The following is a 13569-nucleotide window of genomic DNA, read 5'->3' as shown; positions in this document are numbered from 1 at the left end:
AGGTGGGAATGGAGAGTGGGGAATGGGAATGGGGAATGGAGAGTGGGGAATGGGAATGGGGAATGAACTGGGAATGGGGAATGGGGAGTGGAGGTGGGAATGGGGAATGGGGAGTGGGGAATGGAGGTGGGAATGGAGCTGGGAATGGGGAATGGAGCTGGGAATGGGGAATGGAGCTGGGAATGGAGGTGGGAATGGGGAATGGAACTGGGAATGGGGAATGGGGAATGGGAATGGGGAATGGAGCTGGGAATGGAGCTGGGAATGGAGCTGGGAATGGGGAATGGGAATGGGGAATGGAGCTGGGAATGGAGGTGGGAATGGGGAATGGGAATGGGGAATGGGGAATGGGGAATGGAGGTGGGAATGGGGAGTGGGGAATGGGAATGGGGAATGGAGAGTGGGGAATGGGAATGGGGAATGGGAATGGGGAATGGAGCTGGGAATGGAGCTGGGAATGGAGGTGGGAATGGGGAATGGGAATGGGGAATGGGGAATGGGGAATGGAGGTGGGAATGGGGAGTGGGGAATGGGAATGGGGAATGGGAATGGGGAATGGGGAGTGGGGAATGGGAATGGGGAATGGAGCTGGGAATGGGGAATGGAGCTGGGAATGGGGAGTGGGGAATGGGAATGGGGAAGGGGGAATGGGGAATGGAGCTGGGAATGGGGCTGGGAATGGGGAATGGAGCCGGGAATGGGGAATGGGGAATGGAGCTGGGAATGGGGAATGGAGCCGGGAATGGAGCTGGGAATGGAGCTGGGAATGGAGCTGGGAATGGGGAATGGAGCTGGGAATGGGGAATGGAGCTGGGAATGGGGCCGGGAATGGGGAATGGAGCTGGGAATGGAGGTGGGAATGGAGCTGGGAATGGAGCCGGGAATGGAGCTGGGAATGGAGCTGGGAATGGAGCTGGGAATGGGGAATGGAGCTGGGAATGGAGCTGGGAATGGAGCTGGGAATGGAGCTGGGAATGGGGCTGGGAATGGAGCTGGGAATGGGGAATGGAGCTGGGAATGGGGAATGGAGGTGGGAATGGGGAATGGAGCTGGGAATGGAGCTGGGAATGGAGCTGGGAATGGGGAATGGAGCTGGGAATGGAGCTGGGAATGGAGCTGGGAATGGAGCTGGGAATGGGGAATGGAGCTGGGAATGGAGCTGGGAATGGGGAATGGAGCTGGGAATGGGGAATGGGGAATGGAGCTGGGAATGGGGAATGGAGCTGGGAATGGGGAATGGGGAATGGGGAATGGAGCTGGGAATGGGGCTGGGAATGGGGAATGGGGAATGGAGCTGGGAATGGGGAATGGAGCTGGGAATGGAGCCGGGAATGGAGCTGGGAATGGAGCTGGGAATGGGGAATGGAGCTGGGAATGGAGCTGGGAACGGCACCGGGAACGGCACCGGGAACAGCACCAGGAATCCTTGGAATTCCCGGCAGTTTCATTCCCGAGATTAAAACGAAAAAGAGGAAGGATTCCCTGCCGGGAAAGCCTTGGAATCACTCCCTGCAATTCCCCAAAAGCCCTGGATGTGGCACCCTTGGAGCAGGTGACCTGGCAGAGCTGCTCCGCCCTCCCACGCCCCCCGTCCTTCCCGGGAAAGGGCACCACAGGAGCAGCCGGATTCTCCGGGCTTTTCCCAACTCCGGGAACGCTCTCAAGGAATCCATCCCCCATTCCACGCTCGTGGAGCGGCAAAACCCCGGCGTTTTTAGGGGAACGAGCCCAAAAAGCTCCTCCGGAGGAGGAAAAACTGGGAAAAGGGACGGCCATGGAATTGTGCTTCTTACCTTGCATGAAGAAGGAGCTGGGAAAAGTGCTGGCTGCTGGTTTGGAGGATGGAAAACCGGGAGAATCCCGGTTGTAGTCGGCGGTGCTCGCCGACGGAGCATAAACCTGCGGGAAAAAAGCCTCTTTTAGGCAACCGTGACCCCCAAAACCCGGGAATTTCCCCCCCAGATCCCCTCCCAGCATCCCGGAATTCTCTGGGAACGCGAAACCTTCCGGCGCCGCTCGGCCGGGAATCAATTCCCGGCTCCCAGAGCGGCTCCGGGCTGACATTTTCCAGCCTGAGCCGGGGGGGACGTTTGGCCGAAGTCTGGATTTCTGGGAATCCAATTATCCCGCAGATGTGCAGATGTTCTTCCTGCCGGGAATCAACAGGAACTGGGAACAATGCGGGCTTTTTTTTTTTTTTGGGGATGGGAGCTTGCCGAGTTCACCCAGGACTGCAAGGAGCTCAGAAAGTTGGGATTTTTCCTAAAAAAACACCCCCCAAACCCGACAAAAATCCCCCAACCCCTCCGAATTTTGGAAAATGACAAGCGGGGGCTCTGAAATTCCCTAAAATCCAGCAGGGGGAGAGCAAGCGGCTCCTTCCCTCGGGATTCTTCCCGCTCTCCGTGGCAAACCTCTCGTTCGTTCCCCGCTTTTCCCGAATCCGGCGGAACCTCCGGGAATACCCCTCCCGTTTGGGAGGGAATTGCGACCCCAAATCCCCCCCCCACAACATCCCAGCAGGCAGGATCAAGGGAATCCCGCGTTTCCGGCGGGATGGATTCCGTGATCCCGAATCCCGAAATGTCCGGGATGAAAATGGATTCCTGGGCGCCTCCATTTTGAAGCAGGCGGGCGGATGGCAGCACTTGGCACGGCGCCCGCTGGGAGAAGGGAAGAGCAGTCGGGCCGGGAAGAGAGGTTGGAAAAGGGTTGGGAAGAATCCCTCGGGAAATCCGGGAAAGGGCTGAAAGCTGGGAAAAGGCGGGAGCGAGCGGTAGGAAATCCCGGGAAAACGAGAGGAGAGAGCGGGAACGGCGAGAGGGAGGCTCCGAAGGCGACGCTGGGATGCGGGAGAGACATTCCCGGAGTTTGCCAAGGAAAAGCAAAATTTGGGATGAATGGGAAAACATGGAATGATGCCGGTTGTGCTTCCCCCGCAAGGCCCGCACACGCAGGTTTAGGGAGAATTGCCGCGGATTTTAGGGGAAAATCCCATGGATTTTAGGGAGGATTGCCTTGGATTTTAGGGGAAATGCACTTGGATTTTTAGGGAAAATTTCCGTGGATTTTAGGGGAAAATTGCCTTGGATTTTAAGGAGAAATTCCCCTCGGGTTTTAGGGAAAATTGCCTCGGATTTTAGGGAAAATTCCCCTCAGGCTTTAGGGAGAAATTCCCTTGGATTTTAGGGAGAAATTCCCCTCAGGCTTTAGGGAGAAATTCCCTCGGATTTTAGGGAAAATTCCCCTCAGGTTTAGGGGAAAATTCCCACAGGTTTAGGGAGGAATTTCCTTGGATTTTAGGGAAAATTCCCCTCAGGTTTAGGGAAAATTGCCTCGGATTTTAGGGAAAATTCCCCTCAGGTTTAGGGAGAAATTCCCTCGGATTTTAGGGAAAATTCCCTTGGATTTTAAGGAAAATTCCCTCGGATTTTAGGGGAAAATCCCCTCAGGTTTAGGGAGAAATTCCCTCAGATTTTAGGGAAAATTGCCTCAGATTTTAGGGAGAAATTCCCCTCAGGCTTTAGGGAGAAATTCCCTTGGATTTTAGGGAAAATTCCCCTCAGGTTTAGGGGAAAATTCCCACAGGTTTAGGGAGGAATTCCCTCAGATTTTAGGGAGAAATTCCCCTCAGGTTTAGGGAGAAATTCCCTGGGATTTTAGGGAAAATTCCCTTGGATTTTAAGGAAAATTCCCTCGGATTTTAGGGGGAAAATCCCTTCAGGTTTTAGGGAGAAATTCCCTCTGATTTTAAGGGAAAATCCCCTCAGGATTAGGGAAAAATTCCCTCCCTTTTAGTGCCAATTTCCATCAGTTTCAGGGGAAAATTCCCTCGGATTTTAGGGACAAATTCCCTCCCTTTTAGCACCACTTTTCCCTCAGTTTTAGGGACAAATTCCCTCAGTTTTTAGGGACGAATTCCCTCGGATTTTAGGGACAAATTCCCTCTGTTTTTAGGGACAAATTCCCTCCCTTTAAGCACCACTTTTCCCACTTTTAGGGACGAATTCCCTCCGATTTTAGGGGCAAATTCCCTCCGTTTTTAGGGACAAATTCCCTCCGTTTTAGCACCATTTTTCCCAGTTTTAGGGAACAATTCCCTCAGTTTCTAGGGAACAATTCCCTCGGATTTTAGGGACAAATTCCCTCCCTTTTAGCACCACTTTTCCCAGTTTTAGGGACAAATTCCCTCAGTTTTTAGGGCCGAATTCCCTCCGTTTTTAGGGCCGAATTCCCTCCGTTTTAGCACCACTTCTCCCAGTTTTAGGGAACAATTCCCTCAGTTTTTAGGGACGAATTCCCTCAGTTTTTAGGGACAAATTCCCTCCGTTTTAGCACCACTTTTCCCTCAGTTTTAGGGAACAATTCCCTCAGTTTCTAGGGAAAATTCCCTCGGATTTTAGGGACAAATTCCCTCAGTTTTTAGGGCCGAATTCCCTCCGTTTTAGCACCACTTCTCCCAGTTTTAGGGAACAATTCCCTCAGTTTCTAGGGAACAATTCCCTCAGTTTTTAGGGACAAACTCCCTCCATTTTAGTGCCACTTCTCCCAGTTTTAGGGACAAATTCCCTCAGTTTTAGGGACAAATTCCCTCAGTTTTAGGGACAAATTGCCTCTGTTCTTAGGGATGAATTCCCTCAGTTTTAGGGAACGATTCCCTCCATTTTAGGGCCGAATTCCCTCCCTTTTAGCCCCACTTCTCCCAGTTTTCCTGGAAAACCTCCCCCAGGTTTCGGGAGCCGATCCCCAGGACCTGCTCCAGCTCTCCCTTCTCCGCCAGCAGCTCCCTAATTCCGGCCACATGTTGCCGCCGGGAAGAGCATTCCCGGGAAAAGGCCGGAAGGAAACGCCGCCTTCCCGCAATGCGAAGCAGATGTCGGCTCTTCCAGATCTTTCTCCCGGGATAACGGGGCCGAGGCCTCGCCCGGAAATTGGGAGCAGCTGAGCTCCGGCGCACGGAAAAGCCCCGGAGCGGGGAGAGCTGGAGTTGGTTCCTTCTGGGCTTAGCGGGATGCTGGGAAGGATTTTAGGGATCCATCCCATTCCATGCCTTGCCACGGGGCTATGCCCTGGGTTATTCCAGCCTGCCTTGGGCACGGGGATTCTGTTGCTTGGGAATTCCGTTTGGCACCTGGCAGCCAGCATTCCCAGATTCCCGGATATTCCCGGAATCCCTACCCTGCAGCGGGAAGGAACTGCCTGGCTGCGAGGCTGCTCCGTGCTTTCCCAGGTTTGCCACGGGAAATCGCGCAGCTGGAGCAGCCTGGAGAGCGGCAGCTCGGATAATCCCGAAAATCCCTCGCCACCCAAATCCCGGGATCCTGCGCTCCCTCTGGGATCTGAGCTCTCCCTCAGGGATCCAAGCTTTCCCTCCTGGAGGGAGCTCTCCCTCAGGGATCCTGCTCTCCCTCCGGGATCCTGCGCTCCCTCTGGAATCTGAGCTTTCCCTCTGGGATCCTGCGCTCCCTCTGGGATCTGAGCTCTCCCTCCTGGATCCAAGCTTTCCCTCCTGGATCCGAGCTTTCCCTCTGGGATCCTGCGCTCTCCCTCCGGGATCCTGCGCTCCCTCTGGGATCCTGCTCTCCCTCCAGGATCCAAGCTCTCCCTCCTGGATCTGAGCTCTCCCTCCGGGATCCTGCGCTCCCTCCTGGATCCGAGCTCTCCCTCCGGGATCCTGCTCTCCCTCTGGGATCCTGCGCTCCCTCCTGGATCCGAGCTTTCCCTCAGGGATCCTGCTCTCCCTCTGGGATCTGAGCTCTCCCTCCTGGATCCTGTGCTCCCTCTGGGATCCTGTACTCCCTCCTGGATCCAAGCTTTCCCTCAGGGATCCTGCTCTCCCTCCAGGATCCTGCGCTCCCTCTGGGATCCTGCTCTCCCTCCGGGATCCTGCGCTCCTTCTGGGATCTGAGCTCTCCCTCCTGGGTCCAAGCTTTCCCTCCAGGATCCGAGCTCTCCCTCTGGGATCCTGCTCTCCCTCCGGGATCCTGCGCTCCTTCTGGGATCTGAGCTCTCCCTCCTGGGTCCAAGCTTTCCCTCCAGGATCCGAGCTCTCCCTCCGGGATCCTGCTCTCCCTCCTGGGATCCTGCGCTCCCTCTGGGATCCTGCTCTCCCTCCGGGATCCTGCGCTCCCTCTGGAATCTGAGCGCTCCCTCTGGGATCCTGCTCTCCCTCCTGGATCCAAGCTTTCCCTCCTGGATCTGAGCTTTCCCTCAGGGATCCTGCTCTCCCTCTGGGATCCTGCGCTCCCTCCGGGACCCTGCGCTCTCCCTCTGGGATCCTGCACTCCCTCTGGGATCCTGCACTCCCTCTGGGATCTGAGCTTTCCCTCTGGGATCCTGCTCTCCCTCTGGGATCCTGCACTCCCTCTGGGATCCTGCTCTCCCTCCGGGATCCTGCACTCCCTCCGGGATCCTGCGCTCCCTCTGGAATCTGAGCTTTCCCTCTGGGATCCTGTGCTCCCTCTGGGATCCTGCACTCCCTCTGGGATCCTGCTCTCCCTCTGGGATCCTGCACTCCCTCTGGGATCCTGCTCTCCCTCTGGAATCTGAGCTTTCCCTCTGGGATCCTGCGCTCCCTCCGGGATCTTGCTCTCCCTCTGGGATCCTGCTCTCCCTCCTGGATCCGAGCTCTCCCTCCGGGATCCTGCTCTCCCTCTGGGATCCTGCTCTCCCTCCTGGGATCCTGCTCTCCCTCTGGGATCCTGCACTCCCTCCGGGATCCTGCTCTCCCTCTGGGATCCTGCTCTCCCTCCTGGGATCCTGCGCTCCCTCCTGGATCCAACCTCTCCCTCCTGGATCTGAGCTCTCCCTCTGGGATCCTGTGCTCTCCCTCCTGGATCCTGCTCTCCCTCTGGGATCCTGCTCTCCCTCCGGGATCCTGCGCTCTCCCTCTGGGATCCTGCTCTCCCTCTGGGATCCTGCGCTCCCTCCTGGATCCAACCTCTCCCTCCAGGATCCCAGCTCTCCCTCCAGGATCCCAGCTCTCCCTGCGCTCGCAGCTTCCCAACTTTCCTTCCCTCCTCCCGTGCAGCACAAATGGTTTCCAGATGGGAAAGGCTGAATGCGGGAACGCCCCGAGTTAGAAAGGGGTCAAGGAAATCCGAGAGGGAAAAGGAGCCCGTTCCGGATGATGTCATCCCCGGGCAGCGGGAACATCCCAGATTCCCTCTCCGCGCTCCTGTTTCTATCCCGCTTTTTCGGAAGGTTTTGGGATGGAAGGGGCCTCACAGCTCCTCCCGTTGCGTCCATCCCGGAGCATTCCCGAAGCGAAGCAGGTGGATCCCGGCAAAGCGGGAATTCCCCCAACATCTCCCCGTAAAGGAGAAGGAAAAGAGGAAGGAAACCAGGAAGCCGGGAACAGGAGAAATCCCTCGAGGATTCCTGGGCCATTCCAGGGAAAACCCAAAGGAAAGGCGAGGCCTGGGATCACCGGCACAGCCGGCAGCCAGGCCGGGAGAATCCCGGCGAGGAGAATATTCCCGATTCCCCCTTTTTCCGGGATGCTTCCCGGCGGGAATGGCACGGGAGCAAACACGGGGATAGCAGGGAGCCGAGGGAAAGGCGGGAAGAGCTTCCCGCCCTCGCAGGCTCCGCTTTAAGCTCGGCCTAAACCACGCAGCAGCGGCAGCAGGAGGCGGCGAGAATTCCTCCCGAGTTTTTTGGGATGAAATCACCGGGAAGGATTCCAGGGAGGGAGAGGAGCTGGGAATCAAAGCCACGGAGAGGTTGGGATTAGCGGGAAGGCAGCAGGAGGCTGAGCTGGGGCTTAGGCCCGGCTTTGAGTCCGGCTTAACGTCGGCCATACGAGAAGGGGTGGATGCAGGGATTAAAACCAACCCAAATCCCGGGATTCCGGACTGGGAATGGTTGGATTCCAAAAAGCCCAATCCAAGGAAAACCAGGAAAAGCCGGATTTTCCTCTCCACAATCACCCCGATAATGAAGAAAGTCAGGAATTCATTAACCCCAACATTTCACTCCTAAAGAATTAACGAAGTATTAATTAAAGAATCAATCAAAAGCAAAGGGAAAGCCGGGATAATTCTCCACGTTTTCCTTTGGAAAACGCCCCTTCGGCCGCTCAAACCCTCCCGGTTATTTTGGGATCGGTTTTATTCCCCTGGATTTTCGAAGCCGGCTCGAGATCCCGAACGTTCCAGCCTTTCATCCCGAATTTCGGCTGGAACAACTGCAAGACTCGGGAATTATTCAAATAAGGATTAATTCTCATCGCTAATTACCGACCCATTGCTGGCGGAGCTGCCTCTCCGTCAGCATTCCCAGGAAATCCATGGATCTCTCCCGATTTTCCAGCCCCACTCCGGGGCTTTTTATTCCCATTATTCCCGAAAAGATTTTAGGGAACGGAATCGGGGGGGGGGGGGCCACGGGAGGATCCGGGAATCCCCGTTCATTCATGCTGGGATCGGGGTGGGAATTCCCCCCTTTCCAGGAGCCTTTCCATTCCCAAAAAAGCCGGGAAAAAAGCCGGGATAGACAGGAACGGCGGCGCTCTTCCCGAAGAACTTTCCCTCTTGTTTCCAGAGGGGCTCTCGGGTGTTTTCCAAGGATCCCAGAGATTTTAGGAACAGCAATCCCAACAATCCAGGGGTGCACGGAGGGATTTCCCGGGATTGCCAGAATTCCAGGGAATTCCCAGCTCACGACAGCAGCTCCAAGAGCACAGTTGGGAATTCCATCCCTGGAGCAGCCTGGGACTTCCCTGTGGATGGAGCGGCCGGAAAATTTCCGGGAAATGTTCAAAAGTGGGAAAAAGGAAAATTCCATTCCCGGTTCCCTCCTGCAATCGCCAGAAGAAATTCCCAAGTTTTGCCAGCAGCTTTAAATCCGAGATTCAAACCCACTCTGGATATTCCCAAAAATTCCGGGATAAACAAATTCCCTTCCTCCAGCACCCAAAGAACAACCCCTGACAGAAAGGGACGGCAAACCCCGGGAATTTTACACCCAGAATTCCCATTCTCCTTCTTCCCGAGGGATTTCGGCCGCAGGCGCCGGAAACACCGGGAAAACTTTGGGAGAGGTTTTGGCTGCTGCCATTCCTGGGGATTTCTGGGAATTCCGAGCACTTTAATCCCGATTTAATCCGGATTCCCATCCCAGGGATCCATCCCGAGCCTTTAATCCCGATTTAATCCGGATTCCCATCCCATGGATCCATCCCAAGCCTTTAATCCCGATTTAATCCGGATTCCCATCCCAGGGATCCACCCCGAGCCTTTAATCCCGATTTAATCCGGATTCCCATCCCAGGGATCCACCCCGAGCCTTTAATCCCAATTTAATCTGGATTCCCATCCCAGGGATCCATCCTGAGCCTTTAATCCCGATTTAATCCGGATTCCCATCCCATGGATCCACCCCGAGCCTTTAATCCTGCTTTAATATGGATTCCCATCCCAGGGATCCACCCCGAGCCTTTAATCCCGATTTAATCCGGATTCCCATCCCACAGATCCACCCCGAGCCTTTAATCCCGATTTAATCCGGATTCCCATCCCATGGATCCACCCCGAGCCTTTAATCCTGATTTAATATGGATTCCCATCCCAGGGATCCACCCCGAGCCTTTAATCCCGATTTAATCCGGATTCCCATCCCACAGATCCACCCCGAGCCTTTAATCCCGATTTAATCCGGATTCCCATCCCATGGATCCATCCCGAGCCTTTAATCCCGATTTAATCTGGATTCCCACCCCAGGGATCCACCCCGAGCCTTTAATCCCGATTTAATCCGGATTCCCATCCCAGGGATCCACACCGAGCCTTTAATCCTGATTTAATCCGGATTCCCATCCCAGGGATCCACCCCGAGCCTTTAATCCTGATTTAATACGGATTCCCATCCCAGGGATCCACCCCGAGCCTTTAATCCCGATTTAATCCGGATTCCCATCCCAGGGATCCACCCCGAGCCTTTAATCCCGATTTAATCCGGATTCCCATCCCAGGGATCCACCCTGAGCCTTTAATCCCGATTTAATCCGGATTCCCATCCCACAGATCCATCCTGAGCACTTTAATCCCGATTTAATCCGGATTCCCATCCCACAGATCCACCCCAAGCCTTTAATCCTGATTTAATCCGGATTCTCATCCCACGGATCCATCCTGAGCCTTTAATCCTGATTTAATCCGGATTCCCATCCCAGGGATCCACCCCGAGCCTTTAATCCCGATTTAATCCGGATTCCCATCCCATGGATCCACCCCGAGCCTTTAATCCCGATTTAATCCGGATTCTCATCCCACGGATCCATCCTGAGCCTTTAATCCCGATTTAATCCGGATTCCCATCCCATGGATCCACCCCGAGCCTTTAATCCCGATTTAATCCGGATTCTCATCCCACGGATCCATCCTGAGCCTTTAATCCTGATTTAATACGGATTCCCATCCCATGGATCCACCCCGAGCCTTTAATCCCGATTTAATCCGGATTCCCATCCCAGGGATCCACCCCGAGCCTTTAATCCCGATTTAATCCGGATTCCCATCCCACAGATCCATCCCGAGCCTTTAATCCCGATTTAATCCGGATTCCCATCCCACAGATCCACCCCGAGCACTTTAATCCCGATTTAATCCGGATTCCCATCCCAGGGATCCATCCCGAGCCTTTAATCCCGATTTAATCCGGATTCCCATCCCAGGGATCCACCCCGAGCCTTTAATCCCGATTTAATCCGGATTCCCATCCCATGGACCCATCCCGAGCCTTTAATCCTGATTTAATCCGGATTCCCATCCCATGGATCCATCCCGAGCCTTTAATCCCGATTTAATCCGGATTCCCATCCCATGGATCCATCCCGAGCCTTTAATCCCGATTTAATCCGGATTCCCATCCCATGGATCCATCCCGAGCCTTTAATCCTGATTTAATCCGGATTCCCATCCCAGGGATCCACCCCGAGCCTTTAATCCCGATTTAATCCGGATTCCCATCCCACAGATCCATCCCGAGCCTTTAATCCCGATTTAATCCGGATTCCCATCCCACAGATCCACCCCGAGCACTTTAATCCCAATTTTCAATATTTCAATGCATTTCTATTTTTAGACATTTTTCTCTATTTTCCCATATTTCCCCCTATTTTTCTCCAATTCCCATATTTTTCCATATTTCCCATATTTTCCATAATTCCCATATTTCCTATATTTTTCCATATTTCCCTTCTTTTCCTATAATTCCCATATTTTCCCATCTTTCTCATATTTTTCCTATAATTCCCATATTTTTCCATCTATTCCTATTTTCCCCTATTATTCTCTATTTTCCCCTATTTTTCTATAATTCCCATCTTTTCCTATATTTCCCTTATTTTCCACATTTTTCTCTATTTTAGATTTCGATAGATTTTTCTCTATTTTCCACATTTTTCTCTATTCTTTATATTTAGATATTTTTCTCTATTTTCTCGATTTTTCTCTGTTTTCTCTATTTTGATATTTTTCTCTATTTTCTGGCTTTTCCCCCTATTTTCTATTTCCTATATTTTCTACATTTTTCTCTATTTCCTTTATTTTTCTCTATTTTCTCTATTTTTCTCTATTTCGATATTTTTCTCTATTTCCTATATTTTTTCCTATTTTTCTCCATTTCCCACATTTTTCTCCATTTAGATGTTTTTCTGTATTTTCTTCTTCTCTATTTTCTCTATTTTTCTCCATTTCTACATTTTCTCTATTCTTCTCTATTTCCTGTATTTTTCTCTATTTAGATATTTTTTCTGTATTTTCTATATTTTTTCTCTATATTCTCTATTTTTCTCTATAGTCTCTATTTTTCTCTATTTCTCATATTTTTCTCTATTTTTCTCCATTTCTACATTTTCTCTATTTTCTCTATTTCCCATCTATTTGTCTGTTTTCTCTATTTTTCTCTATTTTCTCTCTTTTTCTCTAGTTCCTCTATTTTTCTCCATTTCCACATTTTCTCTATTTTTCTCTATTTCCCATATTTTTTTCTATTTTCTCTATTTTTCTCTATTTTCTCTATTTCCCATATTTTTCTCTATTTCCCGTATTTTTCTCTATTTTCTCTATTTTTCTCTAATTTCTCTATTTTTCTCTAGTTCCCATATTTTTCTCTATTTTCTCTTTTTTTCTCTAGTTCCTCTATTTTTCTCCATTTCCACATTTTCTCTATTTTTCTCTATTTCCCATATTTTTCTCTATTGTCTCTATTTTTCTCTATTTTCTCTATTTCCCATATTTTTCTCTATTTTCTCTATTTTTCTCTATTTTCTCTCTTTTTCTCTAGTTCCTCTATTTTTCTCCATTTCCACATTTTCTCTATTTTTCTCTATTTCCCATATTTTTTTCTATTTTCTCTCTTTTTCTCTATTTTCTCTATTTCCCATATTTTTCTCTATTTTCTCTATTTTTCTCTATTTTCTCTATTTCCCATATTTTTCTCTATTTCCCGTATTTTTCTCTATTTTCTCTATTTTTCTCTAATTTCTCTATTTTTCTCTAGTTCCCATATTTTTCTCTATTTTCTCTTTTTTTCTCTAGTTCCTCTATTTTTCTCCATTTCCACATTTTCTCTATTTTTCTCTATTTCCCATATTTTTCTCTATTGTCTCTATTTTTCTCTATTTTCTCTATTTCCCATATTTTTCTCTATTTTCTCTATTTTTCTCTATTTTCTCTCTTTTTCTCTAGTTCCTCTATTTTTCTCCATTTCCACATTTTCTCTATTTTTCTCTATTTCCCATATTTTTTTCTATTTTCTCTCTTTTTCTCTATTTTCTCTATTTCCCATATTTTTCTCTATTTTCTCTATTTTTCTCTATTTTCTCTCTTTTTCTCTAGTTCCTCTATTTTTCTCCATTTCCACATTTTCTCTATTTTTCTCTATTTCCCATATTTTTCTCTATTTTCTCTATTTTTCTCTATTTTCTCTATTTCCCATATTTTTCTCTATTTTCTCTATTTTTCTCTATTTTCTCTTTTTCTCTAGTTCCTCTATTTTTCTCCATTTCCACATTTTCTCTATTTTTCTCTATTTCCCATATTTTTCTCTATTTTCTCTGTTTTTCTCTATTTCCCATATTTTTTTCTATTTTCTCAATTTTTCTCTATTTTCTCTATTTCCCATATTTTTCTCTATTTCCCATATTTTTCTCTATTTCCCGTGTTTTTCTCTATTTTCTCTATTTTCCCGTATTTTTCTCTATTTTTCTCTAATTCCCTATATTTTTCTCTATTTTCTCCCTTTTTCTCTAGTTCCTCTATTTTTCTCCATTTCCACATTTTCTCTATTTTTCTCTATTTCCCATATTTTTTTCTATTTTCTCTATTTTTCTCTATTTCCCATATATTTCTCTATTTCCCATATTTTTCTCTATTTTCTCTATTTCCCATATATTTCTCTATTTCCCATATTTTTCTCTAGATATTTTTCTCTATTTCCCATATTTTTCTCTATTTCCCATATTTTTCTCTAGATATTTTTCTCTATTTCCCATATTTTTCTCTATTTTCTCTATTTCCCATATTTTTCTCTATTTCCCATATTTTTCTCGCTTTCCTCTCTTTT

The 13569-nt window shown here is 49.5% G+C and overlaps 1 protein-coding gene across 6 annotated transcripts in view; it reads right to left on the bottom strand.

Moving 5' to 3' along the window:
• The window catches only part of LOC138101678 (transcription factor 4), an 84823-nt gene that overhangs the window by 52048 nt on the left and 19206 nt on the right, over positions 1-13569 (bottom strand). For all 6 annotated transcript variants that reach the window (XM_068999457.1, XM_068999452.1, XM_068999455.1 and 3 more), the window contains exon 2: positions 1794-1899. In XM_068999457.1, the coding sequence (XP_068855558.1) occupies positions 1794-1899 (106 nt within the window). The remainder of the gene's footprint in view (positions 1-1793; positions 1900-13569) is intronic.

Source organism: Aphelocoma coerulescens, unplaced genomic scaffold (genome assembly GCF_041296385.1).
Source record: "Aphelocoma coerulescens isolate FSJ_1873_10779 unplaced genomic scaffold, UR_Acoe_1.0 HiC_scaffold_390, whole genome shotgun sequence".
Classification (NCBI taxonomy): Eukaryota; Metazoa; Chordata; class Aves; order Passeriformes; family Corvidae; genus Aphelocoma; species Aphelocoma coerulescens.
This window is presented reverse-complemented; position numbering and strand designations above follow the sequence as displayed.